This window comes from Fusarium redolens, assembly GCF_020744475.1.
Source record: "Fusarium redolens strain MPI-CAGE-AT-0023 chromosome Unknown BKA55scaffold_13, whole genome shotgun sequence".
Lineage (NCBI taxonomy): Eukaryota > Fungi > Ascomycota > Sordariomycetes > Hypocreales > Nectriaceae > Fusarium > Fusarium redolens.
In genome coordinates, this window is record NW_025763676.1 from 263,140 (window position 1) to 284,875 (window position 21,736).

The 21,736-nt window shown below is 47.3% G+C and overlaps 10 protein-coding genes across 10 annotated transcripts; 3 read left to right on the forward strand and 7 right to left on the reverse strand.

Annotated features, from left to right (window-relative positions):
- Window positions 1–600: 600 nt before the first annotated feature.
- BKA55DRAFT_517851 (uncharacterized protein) lies at window positions 601–1,293 on the forward strand (the record flags this gene model as incomplete). The annotated part of the gene is made up of 1 exon (XM_046188219.1): window positions 601–1,293. The coding sequence occupies one exon, from the start codon at window positions 601–603 to the stop codon at window positions 1,291–1,293; it is 693 nt and encodes a 230-aa protein (XP_046046257.1).
- A 414-nt stretch (window positions 1,294–1,707) lies between these two features.
- BKA55DRAFT_518677 (uncharacterized protein) lies at window positions 1,708–3,714 on the reverse strand (the record flags this gene model as incomplete). Its single annotated transcript, XM_046188286.1, has 5 exons — window positions 1,708–1,866; window positions 1,925–2,224; window positions 2,295–2,902; window positions 3,056–3,161; window positions 3,220–3,714. The coding sequence occupies 5 exons, from the start codon at window positions 3,712–3,714 to the stop codon at window positions 1,708–1,710; spliced, it is 1,668 nt and encodes a 555-aa protein (XP_046046258.1).
- A 405-nt stretch (window positions 3,715–4,119) lies between these two features.
- On the reverse strand, window positions 4,120–7,415 carry BKA55DRAFT_619977 (uncharacterized protein). The gene is made up of 2 exons (XM_046196754.1): window positions 7,124–7,415; window positions 4,120–7,057 (listed from the first exon to the last, which is right to left on the reverse strand). Exons 1-2 carry the CDS (start codon window positions 7,263–7,265, stop codon window positions 4,560–4,562), a joined length of 2,640 nt encoding a protein of 879 aa, XP_046046259.1. The 5' UTR covers window positions 7,266–7,415; the 3' UTR covers window positions 4,120–4,559.
- A 398-nt stretch (window positions 7,416–7,813) lies between these two features.
- Window positions 7,814–9,373, reverse strand: BKA55DRAFT_648829 (GPR1/FUN34/yaaH family-domain-containing protein). Its single transcript, XM_046197258.1, has 5 exons — window positions 8,915–9,373; window positions 8,774–8,864; window positions 8,667–8,724; window positions 8,339–8,606; window positions 7,814–8,285 (listed from the first exon to the last, which is right to left on the reverse strand). The coding sequence occupies exons 1-5, from the start codon at window positions 9,087–9,089 to the stop codon at window positions 8,041–8,043; spliced, it is 837 nt and encodes a 278-aa protein (XP_046046260.1). The 5' UTR covers window positions 9,090–9,373; the 3' UTR covers window positions 7,814–8,040.
- A 1,344-nt stretch (window positions 9,374–10,717) lies between these two features.
- BKA55DRAFT_575704 (uncharacterized protein) lies at window positions 10,718–12,082 on the reverse strand. The gene has a single exon (XM_046193405.1). The coding sequence runs from the start codon at window positions 11,994–11,996 to the stop codon at window positions 10,911–10,913; it is 1,086 nt and encodes a 361-aa protein (XP_046046261.1). The 5' UTR covers window positions 11,997–12,082; the 3' UTR covers window positions 10,718–10,910.
- A 193-nt stretch (window positions 12,083–12,275) lies between these two features.
- Window positions 12,276–14,091, forward strand: BKA55DRAFT_575705 (uncharacterized protein). Its single transcript, XM_046193406.1, has 3 exons — window positions 12,276–12,501; window positions 12,550–12,771; window positions 12,821–14,091. The coding sequence occupies exons 1-3, from the start codon at window positions 12,343–12,345 to the stop codon at window positions 13,856–13,858; spliced, it is 1,419 nt and encodes a 472-aa protein (XP_046046262.1). The 5' UTR covers window positions 12,276–12,342; the 3' UTR covers window positions 13,859–14,091.
- A 16-nt stretch (window positions 14,092–14,107) lies between these two features.
- BKA55DRAFT_518385 (ricin B lectin domain-containing protein) lies at window positions 14,108–14,812 on the reverse strand (the record flags this gene model as incomplete). Its single annotated transcript, XM_046188266.1, has 5 exons — window positions 14,108–14,183; window positions 14,243–14,302; window positions 14,353–14,488; window positions 14,540–14,683; window positions 14,731–14,812. The coding sequence occupies 5 exons, from the start codon at window positions 14,810–14,812 to the stop codon at window positions 14,108–14,110; spliced, it is 498 nt and encodes a 165-aa protein (XP_046046263.1).
- A 722-nt stretch (window positions 14,813–15,534) lies between these two features.
- On the reverse strand, window positions 15,535–16,858 carry BKA55DRAFT_596156 (uncharacterized protein; the record flags this gene model as incomplete). The annotated part of the gene is made up of 2 exons (XM_046195906.1): window positions 15,535–16,604; window positions 16,654–16,858. The coding sequence occupies 2 exons, from the start codon at window positions 16,856–16,858 to the stop codon at window positions 15,535–15,537; spliced, it is 1,275 nt and encodes a 424-aa protein (XP_046046264.1).
- Window positions 16,859–17,258: 400 nt separating this feature from the next.
- On the forward strand, window positions 17,259–18,395 carry BKA55DRAFT_692997 (uncharacterized protein; the record flags this gene model as incomplete). The annotated part of the gene is made up of 6 exons (XM_046199855.1): window positions 17,259–17,280; window positions 17,330–17,568; window positions 17,621–17,679; window positions 17,730–17,986; window positions 18,040–18,136; window positions 18,191–18,395. 6 exons carry the CDS (start codon window positions 17,259–17,261, stop codon window positions 18,393–18,395), a joined length of 879 nt encoding a protein of 292 aa, XP_046046265.1.
- Window positions 18,396–19,954: 1,559 nt separating this feature from the next.
- On the reverse strand, window positions 19,955–20,413 carry BKA55DRAFT_692998 (uncharacterized protein; the record flags this gene model as incomplete). Its single annotated transcript, XM_046199856.1, has 3 exons — window positions 19,955–20,128; window positions 20,184–20,233; window positions 20,281–20,413. The coding sequence occupies 3 exons, from the start codon at window positions 20,411–20,413 to the stop codon at window positions 19,955–19,957; spliced, it is 357 nt and encodes a 118-aa protein (XP_046046266.1).
- Window positions 20,414–21,736: the final 1,323 nt, after the last annotated feature.

The following is a 21,736-nucleotide window of genomic DNA, read 5'->3' on the forward strand; positions in this document are numbered from 1 at the left end:
GGAAATGGAGAATGTTATAAGCTGAGTGTTGAGGAGGGAAGGAGATGCAAGGCAATAGACGGTGCTTTGCGCCATAATCTATGCATTAGAGATCAAGGTCGTTCTCAATAATTCAAGCTTTTGTTTTAAGAATTTAAAGCTAAGGGTCCTGTGGCTTGAGATTCTCCTGTGGGTGGTGACGCCACGAGGTAAAACGACAGTGGCAGGGTAAGTGAAGTTGAGTAATGCACGAAGCTTTAAATTTTAGCACGTTATTTTAGGTTAGAAGCCCTCAGCTACCTGGTAGGCCTGAATCCCATTGGGGACATCTGAGTTGTTACCTTTTTCCAGTTGACGAGTAAATTGGAGGGGCCATCCGTTATGGATGTTGGCCATGATCTGCGTAAGATACATCCAAGCCAACACTGACCGGGCGATGATGATGTGACAACCGCGCCGCACGCCTTGTCTGATCAGGCAGCAACATGCATCTTCAAAGTGCAATGCTGATATGATTGGTCTTACATGCATTCACCCTTCTGCACGAATATACTTAAACAGAAGCGAATACCCCTCATTTTCAGCCCCAAGTCAAAGCCCTCTTCGTCTTCTCTTGCCAGCATGCAGAGTCACAATTCAACCATCGTCTACCCCAGCGTTCCGCCGAATGAAGCGGACCCGCGCTCTCGTATCAATGTCATGATTGACATCTTCAACGCTGGTCTTTCATCACGTGCGGGCAGCAAGTTGGACAGAGGCTTATATCACGAGATCTTCACTGCATACAAGCTCGTCCAGGATTATAAAATCACGCATGGCAGCCAGATCTCCAGACCCCTCACTGATTTGGAGAAGCGGCAGGGTCTGAATGGCAGCTCGCAAATGATCACGGTGCCCTTGCAGGGTAACAAGTTCAGAGAACTGGACATGGTCTATAACGAAGGCGGATCTACCTATATCGTTGAGGCCAAGAACACCAAAACTGTCGATCACAGTCAGCTCCAGCCAAACATCCAACTGGCACAGCAAATCCAAGGAGCCTTAGTGTATGCCATTGGCGAAAAGGATAGTCAGGAGCGGGCTCTCAAAGAGGCATACAATAAACTTCAAGCTCAACACCAGACTAGCAATACTGGGAACTTCCCTGCTTTGCATGTTATACGAGTTCCGGACAAAGTCGCGGCCATCCTATCGGATAACAAGCCGATGAGTCTGCTGTCACTGTCATCGACATTCCAGGTTTCCCAGTTCAACATAGCCGAGGTCTCGGGGGAGTTTGATCACGAAGAACGCGGGTTTTCGCTATTTAAATAAGGTGGTGCATGAATTAGTAGCAAACGCTTTCTGTGGAGATGAATAGGGGAATGATACCAGGAACATGTAGCGGTACATTCTATGAGACTTTAGTGTATTTCCAGCCCATTGTTATCTTTATGCCTCAAGAGAATCTGATGAAGAGTAAGGCGACCTCCCATTGCCTCTTCTCGGCATCCATGGAAGCAAGCTCCAGGCAAATCTCATGAGCAGCCGCAAGAATTCCCAAAGTTCTCTCAGCAGGTCCAATAGTGCATTTGTGCTGTTGCGCTGTCCTACAAGCCACGCGACACCGATGACCAGGGCGTAGGTGAGGAGAGGCATGACAATGAAGCTGTTACGAAATGCCGAAGGCTCTGGCACAACATCGCTGCCTTCTGTTGGGTTGTTCAGGAACGGTAATGCCCAAAATGTCTACTTTGTTAGCTGTGATGCTGAGGGCTTATGGTGTATGTCACTTACCGCTAAGAAGCTCACTGGTGTGAAGAGGACCGTCACAATGGTGAAGACATAAATTGCTTGATTCAACGCCATAGCTTTGGTTGACTCTCGAAGAGACGTAGCGTTGAATAACTATAGGCACCGGCCGGTTAATAAGGCCTTCCTATAGTATCGGAGAGTGTGAACATACTCCATCTCGCAGACTGTTGATCTCCTCGACCTTCTTTCGGACTCGCCTTTGAACTGCACCAGCGCGTTCGTCTATGCTTCTGATGGCGGCATTGAAGTTCTCTCTCGCTGCAGCCGCACAGAAGGAAGGGTGTCCGAGAGAGGGATCCTTTTGCAGTTCCTTAACACTAGGCACGATCTCATCCAGCCACTCGTCGACGATCCTAAGTAGCTGTAGAGCAACAAAGTAGTCCTTAGAGCGGTTAAAAGACTTATCGAACATCAGATCCTCCACTCGCGACTGGTCATCAAAGTCGTTCAACTAAGAATGGATATCAATAATGCTCTTCAACGATACGGAGAGGAAGTTGGGCGGCGTCTTTCCTACTTACGTCGACATGAACAAGTCCATCTATGGCGTCGAGTGTCTCGCCCCATGCGTCCATGCATCTTTCAAAGATTCTACAGATCTCGAAGAGATAATGTGTGATAGGGATTGCTCTTTCCCTTGCCATTAAGCCATAACGTTCCCAACTAGCTTTAACCTTGTCGATGTTCTGAAAGTCCTTTTTGCCTATAGGCATCCAGTCATCAGATAAGGAGAGTATGCTGAAGAGGCCTGGAGTTCCTCTTAACACTCGGAAGCTTACTCGTGCTCGTCTCTCCCCCAAGCAAATCGCCTCGGACCCGTGTCGTATAGTCGCAGCTTGTCGCTTGCTTAACAGACAGTCCATATCGGAACATGTATAATCACTGATAGGCCTAAAATAACGAATTTGCCAATGAATGGCATGTTGTTCGGGGTGACCTCCAGGCACATTGCATCCTCCTCGGAAATTGGGGGAAAAGAAGGATGCCGAATATCCTACTCGAAACGAGTTCTGATCGTGACATGATTTGCTGAAAGGTTCGTCGTAGCTCAACGCCCAAGCAAGAAGGTTTATAGGATGGTGTTGGTCTCCCTTCTTTTGACTATTCGATGAACAATAGCTAACAAGGTCTTCAGTCGTCATGGTGTCTATTACATAGTCCTTTTTCTACTTACATTATTTTCCCCCTAGGCCGATATCGTGAAGCGGGTATCTCACCACCACCCATGTCCGTCAGAGGCTTATCTTGTCAATCAGTTCACGGGACTACTAGTTGTATAAACATACCATTCGTTCCCGTCGTTCTTTTAGAGCGGCTCTGGCTGCATAGCACCAACTATGCCATAGCCCCTCATAACCGGGGTAGAGAGGATTTGCAGGTGGTAAGTTCTGTATGGTTATTATAAGCTCTCGGCCAGAGATGTGCAGGTGGAAATGAGAATACCACCCGATTCTGATAGATGGCTTTTAAGTCATCTTGATATACCTTCCCAACAGATGACCAATGGGCTAGAACGGCGGGACTGCGGCCGTCACTCTCAACGACATATGCCTTTGACCATTTACGATCTTCAGGCCAGGCGTCGCGAAATGCTTGTTCAATTCGGGCGGCCTTCTTAATTCCCATCTCAGTTAACCAGCCTAACTCCACAGTTTCGTTGACAGCAGATCCGAAATGGAAACGGAACGTTCTAGTCTCCGTGTCACTTATCGAAATACCTGTAACACTTTCTTTGGTAACACCCAGCTCGTACATCATCTTGTCTCTGATCTTGTCAAGAAGCATGCGCTCAATCTGCGGGGATAGGCGCTCAATTTCACCGATGCGATTCTGGCCGGATTGACGTTGAGGGGCAGGGGCAGCGCCTCGTTCCAGTCTAACGTCTTCTACCAAAGAAGCCCCAGCAGAGTTCAATTGTACACTTGGGTTCGCCGACTCCATGCCTCGAACTGGCGTATCAGTAGCTTGATTGAATGAAGACCGTAGACGCTCTGAGGTGGCGGAGTGGGAAGTAAGTGGTCGGCCGTTGCTGCTTTCGGCCTGCGAAGGCTCTAAGCTTACTGCATTATTATCCTCAGGTATCGCTATTGCCTGAGTAGTTTTGCTAGGCTGAAGCTCAACTTCCGTTGTATTGTCGTGTATCGACCTATGACTTTGGGAGCCTTGTGACATTGTCGACTGTTAGCGCCAAACGCCCTATTGGTTAAAATAATGAGATGAAGAGGTCAATGTAGCCCCTGGTGTGAGTGGTTGTCGAGCAGCCTTTATAGATGATCAGACTTCTCACTGTCGGGCTGCTGTGGGGCGATATCACCTGTAGGTGAGCTTGTATAACCGCCTGTGTAACAACCCAGTCCTCAGCTCATGCATATCCCGGGATGTTTCAACCAATTACTACCAATCAGATGGACTACCTCACCTAAGTTTGCCTTGGGGCTTGTCCTTCGTTGGCACAACACATTATTCAGCCGCTCCGAACACGACTTGTCACATCTATTCTAGTACTAACTCTAGTAGTTCTAGAGGTCAGCATCCTGGCGTGACAGAAGAATTGAGGCTCTGAATCAGGACGTGAAAATATGCTACCTGAAAAGCTGACTAAATTAATACTGTAATACCCATACAAATGTAAATGTTGTATCCAAAATCCTAACTTTTCTGCTATTACTACTCAATTGAGACTTATACGCCATACCTTAATTAATTCACAAAGGCTTTCTGGCAATACACAGAACATAGTAATATGATCGCTGTACGTACTATCCTAACAAACAATGCATAAACAATCATATCTGCAGCTCCTGCAAAGCCCCAACCAACACCTTAGTAATATTCCTCGACATCTCCGATTTCTTCCCCAGACACCAAAGCGCTCTAATACAATACTCCGCCCGTCTCAAACTATCCTGAAAATCCTCACTATCATGCCCCAACAGATCCCCCTCATGCTGCTGAAAGTCATCCGCCATGTCCAAATGAAACAAACACGCTTTCGTAAATCCTCTGATAAGGATAACAGTCCAAGGTTCTGTCAACAGTGGTCCCTCGCTAACGGCGAAGTGATAATCTGGGAGCTGTGCTGCGTTTATACCGGCTTCTTGGAACAATCTTGGTGTTGTTACTTGTGCCAAGTCGGCGAGTTCGATGGCGCTGGCCTTTCGGATGCGTGCTGCGACATTACCGCTAAGTCGCTTTTGACGGGCTTGATCGAGGCCGTAGCCGTTCTTGTCTATGAACTCCAGTACGTCGGCGAGCATCAATGCGCCGAGATGCCATGGTACTGCGATGCAGAAGAACCAGCTTCTAATCCGTGGTGGAACTGTATCGTAGTGTCGTATCAGATCCCGGAAGAAGGCCCCATGCGTCATGTTCCAGTATCGGTATAGTAAAGTCGTCTGTTGGATGATCTCCTCGATTGCTTGGGGACACTCTCGTTTTCGCAAAGCATTTTGAAGATATGATAGATGACGATAGATTAATATCTTGACGGGTGCTGACTTGGCAACCATTTGCATCGCATCGTCATATGAGCAGGGCCACCTTGTTCCGACTGTTGGTTTCGTCGCATCATCTTGGATGAACAATTCCATTTCCCATCGTTGACTTCCTCTTCGGCTCTTCTGAGCAGCTCTCATACTGTCTGCGAGTATTTGGTCTGCATCTTCATGCTGGCAATCCTCATCAGCTAGTGCGACTGGCCGTTCATTCATTGATGAAGAGACTGTATCAAACATGACAGCAAGCCAGTAAAGCAGCCCAATGGTGCGTCTATTCTCCTCTGTCAATCTTCGAAGGGCGTGCTTTTTACTCGTCTCCATGAAGCCAGATTCACTAGCTTCAAACCTGAACTTGAGTGCGTGAATCTTCCTCGTTGCCCGCTCAAGGTATATATGAGGTCCCTCCTGCGACATGATCTCAATAATCTCTGGCATCGCGTTCTCTTTAATGCCTTTGCCACTTTTCGTCGTCTTGGATCCAAAGGACTTCTGTTGGTAGTCATCGCTAGCCCAAGGCTTTTGCGTAAGACCAAAGATGAGTTCAGCGTAGATGACACGATATGACTCAACGTCAACAACATCTTGTAGTGCTCTCTTTGCTTGCTCCCATACCGATTGCTGTAAACTCTCTTCAAACTCTTGATTCAGAGCATCAGCTAAGTCGTCTGCTTCCGTGGCAAAGTCGCTCGTTGACATTGAGAATCTTTCTTGTCGGCGGTTGCCTTGGGCCCATTGTGTTGTGAAAGCCATAATGACGAGGTCTAATACTCGTGACGCCGCTTGACTCTCAGACCGCGTGAGGTTGATCAACCTCGCTGATTGAGCAGCTCGATCTAGTTCCACGACGCGACGATACATCCTATTTGACCAAGCAGCGCCCCATTCAGGAGGAAGGTTCGGGTTCTGACGGGACGGCCCTGGGGGCGCATCGGAGTTGGGTTCAGGCGCTGGAGTAGCCCGCGTGACAACTTGCAGCTTGTACGGGCAATTCTCCTCAGCTAGCCAGCAAGCAAGGTTATTCTCCAGAACGTCATGATATATCTGAAGAAGACTCTCGGTGATCATATATCGATTGGAGGTCTGCATGATGATAGAGTCGCTAGTGAATGGCGAGGGTGAGAAGTTGGGATATCCAGACCAGTCATTGGAGGGTAGACGGGCTCTTCGCTTTATCTGAACGGCGTTTTGTCCATTTGCTGGAGATTCTGTTGATGATAGCGTGTCTAGAGGCGCGGAGTTGATGTCCGAGAAGTCCAAGTCCCAGAGATTATTGATGTCAAAGTCTTGTGAGCCAGAATAGGTTGTCGAGTTGTCGATGGTGTCGGTTGCTGCATGTGAAGTCTGCTTTGTAAGTTCTGGGAGTGCGTCATCAAGAACGTCCTGTGCGACAGTCTGTGAAGCACTCTCTGGGCTTGAGAAGCTCATCGCAAGGCTCTGAGCATCGAGAGTTGGGTCCATGGATAGGAAGGAAGGGACGTTTGTGTTGACGAAGGGATTGTTCCAGGATAGACCTTGGCCAGGTGCAGAATTTTGCAGCATCTGCAGCATATTCGCTGCGGTGATGTCGCAGTACTTTGCGTTGAGTGAAGGGGCAGTAGTGGTGGCGGGAGACTCATTTCTCTTTCTCTTGCTCTGGGAACTGTCGTTGGAGGTGCTGGTGATGCTCGAACCTGTTTCACTGACTCGAGACCTTGATCGAGTCTTTCCCCACTGTGGGTTCAAGCTGCATACCTTCTTTGTTCTGATGCAGTAGGAGCAGGACTTGAGTCCTGGTTCCGATCCTCCATCTGATGAAGAGTCATGGTTAACGGCCTGATTTATCATGGTGGGTAGCATGCATGGCTAGAACTTACATATTTGCGACCCAGAGGTGGGTGACGTTGCATCAGGTGAAACTGCCGCCTTCTCATTGCGAATATACCCATCGCAGGCCTTCTTAGACTTCCTGCAATGGTCGCAAGAGTGGTTTTGCCTCCTAACCTTCGGTTCCGACATGACGTGTCTATGCCTCTGAGAACAGACGCTTACTACCAGGATAATAAAAGAGGGTCTAACAAGGCTGAGATACCAACAGATTAGATCAAGGTATAAGGTGAGTGTCAGTGGAGAAAGAATAGAGGAAAGAAACAAGATGAGAGAAACTGGCCCATAGATATTCAGGGCCGTTCCACCGACCTGCCCTCTTTCCCCGCACGGCGCTAACCCGTTTACGAGTCAACGACATCGTTAGTGAAAGCCTCTGCAATTGGTGTTGGTGCTATTGGTTCGTGGTTGGTTTAGTGGACTGGGCGTACCCCAGTCTTGCGGGGAATGGGATGGGGGTGGATCACGCAAACGAACTGTCAGAACTGATACCGTTTGTCCGTGGACGGCACTTAGGATGAATGTGACAGTACAGTGCAACTGTCTTTAAGTATTCTATATCCTTTCAGAGTTTATGGCTTGCATATCGACACTCGGAGCATTGGACTGAGTCATGAGGCAGGGACTTTGAGTGCGCTGGCTGAGACGTTGCGACCGTCATGTAACATACTGTTGAGGTTCTCAAGCAGTTGCAGTATTAAACAGAATAAAAAGCAAGCTTTAGCCTTAACTACTGTTCATTACAAAATCATCCCAGCAGTTCTGTCATTGTTGTTTGCGTTAACCTAATATCTCTACCCATTTTGTCCCTTCCGTCTTGGCCAAGGATGTAACTCCCTGTATACAAATTTGACCTAGTCAAAGAGCCGCGATACAGCCACTGTACTATCTGTATACCAACTAAAACTTATACCTTCTCCTCCTCGGAGTCAATGTCCTTCTTGATCTTGGTGGCACCAGGGATTCTAGAAGAGAGATCACCAAGTGGGAGAGTATAAGGGAAGTCAACCGACAGGAGAATATGGCTCAAGAAGATATACCAGCCCAGAAGTGAGACAACAAAAAGGATCGCAGCACCAGCGTGTTGGTATGTAAGGGCTTTATCGGATTCGCCGTTGGCAACAGCAAAGAAGGAGGCGGAAAGGCAGGAGACTGTAGTGGAAGCCATTAGTGATAGTCTTTCGCTAGGAGTGTTGGGAGCTTACAGCAAGGAACCAGAATGACCAGGATAGTAAACAACACCACATTCGTCCGGATACTGGCGATGGCGAAGATGGCACATAGAATGGCCATCGAGATCAGAAAGAACGAGAAGGTCGCGTAGAACTCGCCTTCCTTAAGGCCATCTGCAGTAGTACCAGTCTTGGAGTAAAGACCATAAGCATTATATCCTGGAACAATGGTTGAACCAAAGGTGAACCAGAAGCCGCCGAAGATGCCAAACACGACCGATGGAAAGGTATTGCCTAGAATCTGTTGTCATATACTTGTTAGAAGATTGTTTTTGTAGTATTCGTTCGAGGGGTGACAAACCCATTCGCCGATGCCGCCTAGGAGGAGAAGAAGACCGCCGAGCCAAAAGTAAGCGCCGCTAGAGACTGATTAGAACAAAGATGTTGGAAGAAGACAGCCACACTTACACGTTTGCACCAGCTCCAAAACCCCCTGCACCTCCCCATCCAAGCAACGACATGGACGCGGGAGTTGTACAGAGAAGGAAGCCTCCCAAAGCTGATCGTCGCGTCAGTAAGATTCAAGCGACAGAGGGGACAGCTTCTTACCCAATGGTGTCGGGTTGCCCAACTTCTGTCGCAAATCCCCCTTGACTCGGCTATGAGGCGCCAAGTACAACTGCTCAAACAACTCAGGAGACATCGAGATACTCCCAGTAGTATGGGCCCTCTCCAGATGATCAGCGCCCTGTTCAGTGAACGTCTTGATAGGTGATGTAGACATGTTGATCGGTGATAATACTGGAGCAATGTGTGGGTAAGTAGTGGAGTGACAGATCCAGAAAAAAACAAGAGAAAGATGGCACGACCCAGAATATGTACTCAAGAGGATTTCCCCCACGATTGCAATCTGGGGTAGCTGGGTTGGAGATTAGGTCGAAGCTCCCTTGCTCCGGAAATCATGTACCCGGTTGGAAGACATGTACCCCGCTGGAAGACATGTATCCGGCTGGAGGACATGTACCTAGCTAGAAGAAATGTACTTAACTGTAGGTAACGGTAGTCGGTTCCCGATTGGAGCTGTGAATAGGAGGCTCTTTGACGGAAGGCACGGAAAAGCCACGTTCTGCATCAAGTCTAGACGAGTCAAGAGGGGGGACTTCTGTGAAGCTCAACAGTTTCGGCACCGGGGTTGTCTAGGTGCGCTATGCCTACCGTGGCGAATGCATGATCGGCTGCGGTGCTGGTCCTTGTTGCAATGGCGCCTGAGTGGTGGTCTTGGGTTGAGATCTAGCTAGACGCACCGGAGTGATCCCCGTGGGGTTGCATCTCCCCACGGGGAAAGGCTTAGGCATACGCAGAACTTGAACTTGAGTTAACGCCAGGGAGGACACATGGCGGTATGGACAGTCTAGTCAGGTTGATGCATTGCATATGCCGCGTGAATACTACGTGATAAGGAGCAGGGATCCCTGGAAACGAAATTGCCCTCCTCTGCGTCTATGTTTGCTGAATCTGATCAGCCAACTCAATATGCATCGTTGGCAATCCTACAGTGCATCGATATCGATTACTTGTTTATTCGTCTTGTTGTTGATCTGCATATTAAGGTTTCTAGCTCATAAAACACAACATAGACTCACAGAGTAAGGCAGAGTCGGAGCCGATTCAGTGAATCCAACAACTAGCTCAATTGGGTAAAGCTCGTGCAGATCAGCCAGGCTGGGAGGGTTTATGAGTCGGCTCCGCACTACAGCTGCCGACTGAGAAAGATGTGCGGGGTAGAATGGTTGGACGACAAGTCTGGGGAAATACGGATACGGACTTCTCCACATGCTGTCAACAATCCTTATTCAATGTCACAAGTAACTGTCGAATCTTCTGGGCACAAAGGACCGCCGGCGGCATGTTTTACATCTTGATCATAAGAGTCTCGAGTGGCGAGAGCGCGGTTCGGGATAATGGAGCTTCCTCATCAGTGTCATTGCTACCAACTGCAGCGAGATTGTCGGGATGTCAACGTAGTCTGCCGATCGGTTTAGCATCATTGATTGGTGATATTTTGATAGTCGTCTCTCCAATGACGGTGATAGGCTTAATATCTTGAAGTTAGTGAGCAGATGTGTTATTTGCAGTTGAGACCTGTGGCTGAGAGCTTATATTCACCACGCAGAACTTAGTGAGCGTTAATGTCATCAAGAGAAAGGGTTCGCGTACTGCATCCAAAGCAAAGATAATGCTGGCTGGCTTGTATATCGAGCAGTTCGCATTTCCATTGACTAAGTTCTTAAGGTGTAGACATTGTCATATGGAGTGATAGTAACATTTGCCTATGTTCTTGTCATTGAGTAATAAGTAGATGCCCTCCTTCCGACTTAAGTTAAGCTGGTTCCCGCCCCATCGCACACTCACGATACCTACCCTGAATCGAAATAGTTCCAAGCAAAAGGCTCTCATAAAGCAGCATATACCCATGGCCTGGTAGCTGGCCATTTTTTGAGTCATGATTTATATTAATTCTCTCTCGTTACAAAGCTTGAACCTGGTGCTCAAGAGTCCTAAATGCTTCTGTGGCTGGCGATCATTCCTCTCTTCTGCCGATATCTCAATGGGTCTTGGCGTTAGCCAATGAATCGTAGTACAGGTCAATTCGCGTCTTGGGCACATTCTTCTCCCTGTTCACAAGAATGGTCTTCACCGCCTTGAGGAGAGTTTCCTCCAAACTCGTGAACCCCTCTAGTTTCCCCATCTGCCTCAACACCTTGGCACTCCTCTCATTGTCTACCTCTCCTGCATCTACAGCTGACTCTTTAACATTCTTGAGCAGAACCTCGCCCGGAAACCGCCGATGAAGTATCTCGAGAATCACAGTCCAGCAATATCTCCCACCGAATGCAAGAAGTCGCTCGTTATTGACATCGTCGAGTGTCAGCGCAGCCAAGTGCAGCAGTACCGTATCCTCGACATCGACGTACCACTGTGACGGTAGAATAGACGGCGCATCGGGATACCCTTTAACCACAGCATCGATCACAGCGGCGGAGCTACGGTAGCTCATGCTCTCGGGCGATACGGCGATACCGAAGTTGACGTTGGGAACAACTGTGTTGAATGAAAAAGATGGCTTGTGCTCGCGTACCCACGCAAAGGCGGCTTGTTCGCTACGTGCTTTGGCAGCTCCATATAGCATGATCCCATGCCATCGCGGATTCCCTTGGCCATCCCACGGCTCGGATGTCTTGTCAATTGCATCGATGTTCCAGGTATTCGCATTGATCTTGTATGGTTCGCCAGTCGTCGGAAGAGCGCACGCAGCTAGTGACGAGGTGATGACAACACTCCTCACGGTAGGGACCTTCGCCGCCGCTTGAAGAAGGTACAGATTCGAGTTGATGGTGTCGTCGATGATCGCTTGGTTCTGTGGGTTCATGTCCATGTTCATAGCGGTATGAACCACGCCATCTACGCCTTGGAGTGCTTCATCAAAGACACCATGTGTCGAGATGCTGGTAACTTCGACTAGCTCGAAATTGGGGCCAAAATGCGTCTTCATCCAAGTATTGGCATCGATGGAGCGTACGGTACCGCGGACACGATAGCCGCGCTGAAGAAAGTCTTGCACAGCGACACTAGCTATGTAGCCATTAGCGCCTGTGATGAGGATTAGACCTCCTGGGGGGACTGAAGACATCACGGGAAATGTTCCTGCTGAGTTAAGGCGGGTGATGGAAACGAAGGGTTGATGGTAACATGTTAAAGATAGAATGAGAAGAGAGGCTTTTATAAAGAGACAGATGTGGCATTATTTCTACAAACATAACAATAACCTCATCTATTAGCCCGAGTCTTACATGCACTTAACACGCCAATTCCCCAGTCGTTATCTCGCATCCCCAAACAAGTCTAGTCCTCTTCGCATTCCCAATCAGGGAAACGAGACTCCACTCTGACTCCCTCCACCTAATGAGATGCAGTAAAATCATGCCCCCTTCTCAGACTCTTGCTTCTCTTCGTTCTCCCAAAACACATCGCAGACGATGTCATCCCCGCGCTTTTCCAATACGATCCTCGTTCCAGGAACGAGTGGTCAGAGTCCTTCTCTGCAGACATTTGGAGCGTTGGATCAGCCAAGGAAAAAACGGCCCCATCGGAAGAGTCGGAAGGGTTGTGATGCCTGTAAACGACGGAAAGTCAAGGTATGAACCCTTGACGTTTTATGAGAGGCTTGGATTGACAGCGGGTAGTGTGACGAAAGAGTGCCCTGCACGAATTGTCTACAGCGCAATGAGCAGTGCTTCCAGCCACATTATGTTCACGTTGCTCTTCCAACTGTGGCAAAGCCTATTGATCCGGTTCCTTGGATCAATCTAATGCATCTTGAGTTATTCTATCACTGGGATAAAGAAACAAGACCGACCCTTGCATTTCCCCAGATCTGGCCCATTGTTATGCAACAAGCCTTCCATGTAGACTATAAACCTTCCAATATTATATACTATTGCTGACATACCATAGGAAGATTTCGTCATGTCGGCCATACTCTGCACTTCGGCAATGCACCTAACTTCCCTCTGCCCAAATGAGCCCAAATACAAAGACGCTTCAGAGCATCTAATGGCCAAAACCGTGCAACTATTCCGCAAAAACTTATCCCGTCCATTTAACAAGCAAAACTGCGAAGCACTCATGGGAACAGCTCTTCTCGTCAACTACATATCATGGTTCGATCTTGACTTCCTCCACGGCCAGAATAAACTGGACCTTGCGAAAGACCAATTATTTTTCCTGACCCCTGGAATAATTGAGCTCTGGTTTCGGGCGATGCCCATCTTTATTGACCAGGGAAGCATTTTCGCTGGCGTCGCGAGGCATTCTCCAAGATTTAATATTGAGCAGGCTCTTGTTACTTGGGGCCATGATCCGGAGCGCTTTGTTGGTTTGTTTATGGAGATCTGGGATGATCCTCGGTATCAGGGGGAGAGTTGCCCAGTTGCAAGTGACGAGCCGACATCGTGCGCTTGGCGACTTCTTCTGGGCATGGAGAATCAGATACCGCATAACTCACCCAGGTCTCCTCCGGCTGAAGCATCATGCGATGAGGATACACACAACCAGTCACTCACGCATCTCAAAGAAGTCATTACTGATGTTACGGACAAGTTCACCTTCCCCAACCACCCCGCTGCCTCCATCGTTCTGTCATCCCAGTCCGACCGTTCAGTCTTCGAAACCCTCATGCACCGAGTATCTCCTCTTCTGAGCTGCGCATCACTCGTGGCGGGCCCAATGCGCTGTGACATGATTTCTTCTATCAGCACCGACATTGAGGAGCTGTTCTTTGGGGTTCCAGTTCTTTGTTCTGGACCTATTGCCCGCTGGATTGGTAGCGGAGATTCGAGAATTCTCTTGTTGCTGTGTCACTTTTACCGTGCTGCACAGATTTTACTGCCTAAGAAAAGAAGTTGGTGGGGGTATACGAGAAGTTGCGTTATGGAGCGTTTGATCCTAGATGAATTGAAGTCGAGAGGGCTTCATGTCGACTTTTATGTTTGACGGCAGGTTCAAGAAAGTGTTCAAATCCGAATCTAATTCAAGTGGCTATTCGAGATCGTCACGACGGAAAAGGGGGAGGGAAAAGCCAACGATAGCTTATTGTTTCACTATCAAACTACTCTTGAACGGAGCCAGTCATGCTTGTCGCTATCACCGTAACTAACTTCCCGTGTGCTCAAATGCTGAACACCATGAACCTGATATGCAGGTGATTCAGTTTAGACAGTTCCTAGTAGTAATTGATCTACGTTAGATCAACTTAAGGATCCAGAGCTGTTCAGTTGAGAGATCTTTCAGAGATCCACGCTGTCCAACGATACGGGTCCTTCAAAGATCACATCGTCAGTAATGTTTTTCAACCTTCACAAGTAAAAGTCCACTCACCCATACTGAGCGCTGCCACCCTGGAGGGTAACAAAAGTTCCAGCAGGAATATTCTCAATCCTATAGCTCAAATTAATACCGTTCAGTTCCTCTTGTAGGCATCAACTTACTTGACAATAGTCCCATGAGCTGGGAAGTATCCAACAGGTCGAATGCACCAGAGCTGATGCCCTCCAAAACCGCTATATTGCCAGCCAACGATTTCAGTACCGTCAGCTGTACCTCCGTTATATAGATCCATAGCTCCTGTTCACTATCAGTATAAAGCCATTATAACTCTTTGAGAAAGTAGCTTACGCCCAGGAGCTCTGATGTTCTGAAGTCTGAACTGGGGCTGATCATCAGAGCCGTGCTTATACTTGACGCACTTCCACTGTTGGTTCTCATTCAGATGGCCTTGCCAGCCAATACAGGGGGTGCCGTCAGGAGGGTTTGTAAAGCCTAAACCTTAGGTTAGAGATAGGGATAGAGTGTGGAGAGCATCATACCATCTTTCAAATCGATAGCGGTGCCGGTTGCGAAGTTGACAAACGCCACGGTCTTGCCTTCCAAGTCATGAGCGCTGATCATGTGGTCAGACATTTTGATGGTTCTGCTTGGGGGTTGATTTGAGTAGGCTGTTATTGGTGTGATGAGGAAGTGCTTGTTTGTCGACAGAGAGAGGACAACAGCTGGTCTTTATACCTTTTCCCATCTGTTTGGATGATATATTGATATCTTCAGAGTCCAGCTGGAAAATGATGATCCTTCCCCTACAATATACCATTGTAGGGACATGTAAAATCCCGGTGAGGGCGATCATGAAAACTTGTCGGATCCACGAATAAGAAGGTTGCATCAAAGTTCTCAACGAGAAGTGAGGCCATCCAATATCTGCAGGAGGGAACTATAGGTCAACAGTCCACTTGCCGCTCATACAGAATTGGCCATTAACTATATTTTCAGCTAACAGCTATCCAGCCCTATTCATAAAATACAAATACGGTCGCTTTCCGCTTGGACGCTTCAGAATCTCACTGCATGATGACAAGCCTCAGCTAGCCACAATTGCATAGACCCACTTCAGGTCGACCAATATCAACTATGTAGTTTGAATAGTGGTAGTATATTGTACTGCACATAATGATATGACAGTAATGCCGGGAGCTGCGTATTGCTTATCTTAGCATATCCCTCTCAAAGTCATGCCACACTCCCTGGTCTCAGCTCACTCAGATCAACGCCAAGTTTAATATTACTACTCTCGTGATATACTGACAATGTCTCTATTTAGATATCCCCATCTTCAATCACTACCCCTCCCAAAGATATTCCTGCTTGATCCCGGGTATCAACTTCCTCAGCGCCATACCGTAATCTCCGCCATTAGGCGTCCTCATCAGTGTATGAATATGGAACTTGGCAGGCTCCTTGTTATTCAGAAAAACGCCTGAATGATGATCAAACTCAAATATCATAACCGGACTCTGGATCCGATAGTAGAATGGATCACTGTCACCATAACCTCCGATCCAGCACCAGTAAGTCTCGTGGAACCACTTTTTCAACTGTTCCACTCGCAGCTGTCTCGCTTTTTCGGGTAAGTAAAGGAAAAATTCATTTGCGATACCGAGGATGAGATCCTGCTGTTCGGTTGACATGTCTGACACAAGAATTCCTTCGTACGGAACGATTCTGTTATCGCGGTAAGCACCGCATAGATGTCGTTGATCATCATGATTCCATCGCCCATGGGGCATGGCGGGGTCTTTCATAAGCTTATACACCTGCGCAGCCTTTTGTTTCTCCGCTGAAAGACTTTGCATCAGACGCAATCCAAGACTCTCTTCCCTGTCTAGGATTCGTGTGCCTTTATATGGTCCATCATCGATGAGATTCGGCTCAGCGCCAGTGAACCATGGCGACACAACGATCTGAGTCTTGTAAAGAAAGATATTCAGACACAGATGATGCCCATAGAATGAGTATCCCCAAGGACGAGATGTTGACGGCTCACCGAAGAGAACAAAATTGTAGGAGAATTCGTTCATGATGGCAGGTGTCTCAACGAGTTCACCTAGGAAATGATTCACACGCATGGCTCCGAGTGCCTTTTGGTAACCTTCTGGTGAGAGCGTGAGTTCCAGAACTTTAAGCGCTTTGGATCTCAACTCGTTTGAGATTTCATCGAGTCGGATGCCTTTGTCGCTGAGGAGAAACTCTGGGTTTGACCATGAGCGCCATTCTGGGCTGTCGATATGATAGCATGTCTTGAGCTTTTGATCGTGATTCAGGTTGACGCAAAGGTTATTTGCGGCCTCGACGATAGTGTCTATGGGTATGCCACCGTCTTGCAGCTCAAATAAGCCGTCTCTAACCACGCCTGCGGCAAGTCAGTACCGATTTTGAACCACGGTATAGAGAGTACGTACCATCATTTGTGATGCCCTTATAAGGCTCTTGGAATAAATTGCGCCAATGTAAGTATAACCCGTGAAGCCAAGGCGGCTGGCCCTCTTTCTTGAAAATATCGGCGTATTCATACGCATCCTGTTTCTTCATATTCTGGAATCGCGGCTGGTTCAAGTCGGGGAGGTGCTGGCGAAAGCCCCCATCAGAGCCTGATTGAGAAGTCATGATGTGTGATTGACGGTTGCGTTCGTGATAGCGAAACTCAGTGCGGGCCTCAGTGCGTACGAAGCTGGAGCATCAACGTTAAGATCAATTTGTAATGACGCGGTCCCCTCCAAAATACAACGGATGTATCATACGTTTCTGGTATTAGATATCCGCCGTTCTTACGACGACTGTAAAATCGGTAGTAGTTGATTGGTTTGCGGATTTTCCGTTGCATCACCAAATGCGGGGTTGGAGTGGTGAGCGGGATATCCGGGGCTCCGATACAGGAGACCGGCAGATGGTAGCGGAGTTACTGAGCGTCTTCATTCACCGGAGAGTAAATAATATCACGAGTACAAAGTAGATTCTGAAGACGAACACACTGATTAGGACTTGAGTAATATCAGAATTATTCACGATGGCTTCTTCTGCATTCAAGCGTAAGTGGATCCAACGAATGCTGCGTGTGCCAAGCTAACAATGAGACAGGCCTTGTGCGCTTCGTTCCCAAGTCAGCGCCTTCAAGCATCTTGATCGGAGAACCAGTGCAAGCTTCTCTTGACGTCGGCCTAGCGTCTCGTGAAGGAAAAGACATCGCTGTCAATGTCTTTTCAGGACGGTCAGTCTTGGCGCCTGGCACTCGAACAGACCGCACTGAATCCGTCGAGCGACTCTTGTCACCTTTGGCGCAAGAGGAAGTGGGAACCATTCGATGTATCGGACTGAATGTGGGTATCATATTCAATTAACAGACTCAGACTGTGAACTGATTGTTTGCAGTACGTTCAGCATGCGAAAGAAGTCAACATGGATATCCCAACAATCCCCACGCTGTTCCTGTAAGTCCGATACCAACTGCTCATAGCAACTGTACTAATCTATGTTGCAGTAAGCCTAACACAGCACTTGGTGACCCGTGGCCAGCCCCTACTCTGCTTCCCAAGATAACTCAAAACGATGGAAGCGGTGATTACGAGTCTGAGCTGGCGGTCGTCATTGGCAAAGCAGCCAAGAACGTTTCTGAGGAGAATGCTATGGACTATGTTCTGGGCTTCACGGCAGCCAATGATGTCTCGAGTCGCGTTTCGCAATTGAACCAGTCCCAGTGGTGCTTCTCCAAGGGATTTGACGGGGCATGTCCTATTGGTAAGCTGCTCTTATCTTCCTGCATCCCGTAAAGATGCTAATCGGTAACGCAGGTCCCGCTCTGGTCTCGACTTCAGAGATCCCTGACCCTTCCAAATTCCATATCCGGGGTCTGAAGAACGGCAAGGTCTTGCAAGACTGCTCACTGGAGTACGTATCACCATCTTCCCTTCTTCCAAGGGTTCATTAGCTGACATCATGTAGCGACCTCATCTTCAGCGTTCCCAAGCTCGTCAGCTTCCTATCTCAAGGAACAACCCTTCCCGCAGGAACCGTCATCATCACTGGTACACCAGCCGGCGTAGGCATGGGTAGAAAGCCCAAAGAGACTCTTTCCCATGGCGATGAGTTCAGAGTTGAGATTCTGCCACATGTCGGAACATTGGTTAATACTTTTGAGAATGAATAGTCAGTAGTCAATAACTAGACAATAGACAGTATAAGGCAAAAATATATATCATTTATTATATATAAGTGGCAAAAGCGAAGAGTGGTATAGTAGGGGAAGGGGGAATTATAATTACAGTTATCTCTGTTCTTTCTTTAATTACAGTTATTCCTGTTCTTTCTTTAATTGCTGTTATTTCTGCTCTTTCTTTTTTTCTGATAATCAGGGGAAGAGGGAATTGTAGGGATGGACTGGGGGATTTTGAGTTCTGATTCTAGGATCAAGGACTCTAACTACTACACCACTCTTCGCTGAGGGTATCAGTGCGATTTTGGAATATAAGGGGTTGACACCTCGGTTGTGTTCAGCGTTAGTCATCCATGAGGGCGAAGCACGGAAGAACACGTCTGGGTTTGAAGTCAAAGTCTATCATGGCTTACACTCCTGTTCCATACGAAGTTCTGTGTGGTGATTATAAGCTCTCAGTCACAGGTCTCAACTGCAAATAACACATCTAGCTCACTATTTAGACATTCCACCATAACGCCTAACTAATTACTATAGGTTAAATACACTTTGAAGCAAGCTCTGGGATGCAAAGGTCACTCATACACAAAGGTCAAACATATAACACAATATTTATCTCAAGAGTATAACCAAAGAGACATAGCATAGGATATCTGTGGTTTCCCTAATTCCAATCGCTATTATAATAGGCCAAATATCATGTCCTAAAATCTAGCTATCTAGCAGTGGAGGAACTTTGTCAACAAGGTACTCAATAATAGCATCCACTCAGGGTTGCTGCCATATATCAGAATATTAGTTAATACTTTTAGGAATAAATAGTTAATAACTAGATAATTAATAGTATAATGCAAAAAGATATATCTTTTATTATGCATAACTGGCAAAAGCGAAGAGTGGTGTAGTAGTTGGGAGGGGGAATCAATTGCTGTTATTTCTGCTCTTTCTGTGATTACTGTTATCTCTGCTCTTTCTGTGATTCCCCTTATCGGTGTGGTGTGGTTTCTTTGATTACTGTTATCTCTGTTCTTCCCGTGATTGCTGTTATCTCTGCTCTTTCTTCAATTGCTGTTATTTCTGCTCTTTCGAGTACAGAAGGGCGAATTCTGGGGGAGGGCGGAATTCGTCGGGGTTGTCGTCGGGTTTCGAACTCGGGGTGTCGTGGGATGGACGTGGGGATTTTGGGTTCGGATTCGAGGATCTGTTCGGGGGCCGTAACTACTACACCACTCTTCGCTGGGGATACTGTCAGAGATTTTGGGATATAAGGGGTTGGCACCGAGGTGTTTAGCGTTAGTCAGCTGGAAGGCGAAGCACGGAAGGGCATTTCTAAGTTTGAAGTCACAGCCTACCATGGCTAGTCTCAGTCTTACACTTCTGAAACGCTTTCAAGCAAGCTTTAGGATGCAGAGGTCACGCTCAGACAAAGGTCAACAACACAACATGATATTTATCTTAAGAGCCCAGCGAAAGACACATAGCATTGGAGTTGTGTGGCTTCCTAAGTTCCAATTATTATTGCGGTGGCCCGAACATCATATCCAACAGTATATCTAGCTATCCAGTAGAGGAGGAACCTTTTCAACAAGGTACTCGACAATAGCATCCGGTCCTCTCTCAACCTGCAGTCCCGTCGGAATCGCGTGAAGTTTGATGTCAGGCACAATAGACTTTGCCAGAGAGTGAATCTGCTCCGCCTCTTCCGCTGACCACATAGAAGCCGAGAACTGATGGAAACAAAGTTAGAGTTATCGCATAAACTTTCTGTCATTTCTCACTCACCAATACATTGGGCTTGTGCTCTGTTACTTTCGGAACAACCTCATCGATGCCTAGCTTGATTAATCACTTATTCGCTCCGCTCAGTTGATAAACTCACTCGAACAGTTATCCACGTGAATAATCTCATAGTCATCTTGGAGTTCGGTGATTAAGCGTCCAATGAGGCGCTTTGCGCGCTCTGGCGCCGTGTTGACGGTGACAAGTCTGAATGGTCCTTTTCTCGTAGACATTTTGATGATATTGCGCTTGAAAAATTATTTGGTCAAGTGTTGTATGATGAGAGGTTAGTTATAGATCTTTACAGGTAGCTCGGATATAGCTCGTCCGTTACCCCGCGGGTCTTCCGAGAGATGTGGGGACGGCAGATTTGGGAGGCCGGTCACGGAGGCAATGGATACAACGCGTTCTAGCGTTGGTGATTAGCTGATTGACTCGGGAAAGAAGGCATATAGGTATATGGCGGTATTGGTCGATATTTCTTTGTTCCAGGTTTATACTTGGCTTGAGCTATTCGAGAGTGATCTCAGGTCCCATTAAAGACGAAGTGCAGCCAATCATGCAGTTCAAACACTGCCATAAAACTTCACATCACTAACCAACAAACGCACGCGCCGTCGAGAGACGAGAAAGACTGAGGCTTGATTTTGGCAGCAACGGTATTCACCAATCCCTCAATTATAGGAATAATTGAAACCAGTATCAAATCTTCTGTTCTTTATGTCCTAACTACACCTATCTCCTCAGAGAATATCTCTGATTCCAATAGTCAAGTCCACAGTACCTCCTCAAAGACCCTTCATTAGCTTCTTCTCCATCATAGAGCTATCCAAAATCAAGACCATCTTTCAACAGAGCACACTTACAAACCCTTTGATGATTATTCCTTCGGACTATAGTTAACAGAATAAATGCAATTAGAGGAGCCACAATCCTGAATCTTCTTGCGATACTTGGTCCCGTCTTTTCTCTTGAGCGTTCTCCACTCGCAACAATCGCATGGGACGCGATCTGAGCCTGCTGCGGGCCGGACTTCGGTGTTTTCCATTTCGCACATCTTGAGGGTTTTTGGTCAGGGAGTATTATTGCTAGTATAGTTTTTGAATAGTGGAGGTATTTAAAAGGTAAAGAGGCGCGTTCTGTGCTGGAAGAGAATTGCTACTTATACTTTCTGGTTGTTCGTGATCTGGTATCTGCTCAACTATGTTTGTTAAAATAAGACATGAATGAGAAGCACTATATCGCTGTATTCTGTAAATTGTGTGCTGACCATCAGTATAATAGTCTTATCTTCACGAACATACCATAGCAATTTCATTAGCTACAGTTAGAAGAGCGAGACGTCTATGTGGTACGGCTTCACTCTTAAGAGTCATTAAGAGACACGCGACAGTGTCGCAAATAGACATGCAGTCAAACGTGGTAACACCGGTATTCTATGTCTCCTCCAGATCGCTGCTTTGTTCGTCCTCAGCGCGCCCACGTTTATCACGTTACCCTCGGGTCACCCATTCGTGAAAGGAGTTACATTGTTTGTCCAACTGTCACATTAGCTA

Coding starts and splice junctions, on each gene's coding strand:
- BKA55DRAFT_619977 (XM_046196754.1), bottom strand. CDS start 7,265: ATGTCGGAACCGAAGGTTAGGAGGCAAAACCACTCTTGCGACCATTGC. Junction 7,058..7,123: donor CACCTCTGGGTCGCAAATAT/GTAAGTTCTAGC, acceptor ACTCTTCATCAG/ATGGAGGATCGGAACCAGGA.
- BKA55DRAFT_575705 (XM_046193406.1), top strand. CDS start 12,343: ATGTCATCCCCGCGCTTTTCCAATACGATCCTCGTTCCAGGAACGAGT. Junction 12,502..12,549: donor GTAAACGACGGAAAGTCAAG/GTATGAACCCTT, acceptor GACAGCGGGTAG/TGTGACGAAAGAGTGCCCTG. Junction 12,772..12,820: donor TTATGCAACAAGCCTTCCAT/GTAGACTATAAA, acceptor GACATACCATAG/GAAGATTTCGTCATGTCGGC.
- BKA55DRAFT_575704 (XM_046193405.1), bottom strand. CDS start 11,996: ATGTCTTCAGTCCCCCCAGGAGGTCTAATCCTCATCACAGGCGCTAAT.
- BKA55DRAFT_648829 (XM_046197258.1), bottom strand. CDS start 9,089: ATGTCTACATCACCTATCAAGACGTTCACTGAACAGGGCGCTGATCAT. Junction 8,865..8,914: donor GGGCAACCCGACACCATTGG/GTAAGAAGCTGT, acceptor CGCGACGATCAG/CTTTGGGAGGCTTCCTTCTC. Junction 8,607..8,666: donor TAGGCGGCATCGGCGAATGG/GTTTGTCACCCC, acceptor ATATGACAACAG/ATTCTAGGCAATACCTTTCC.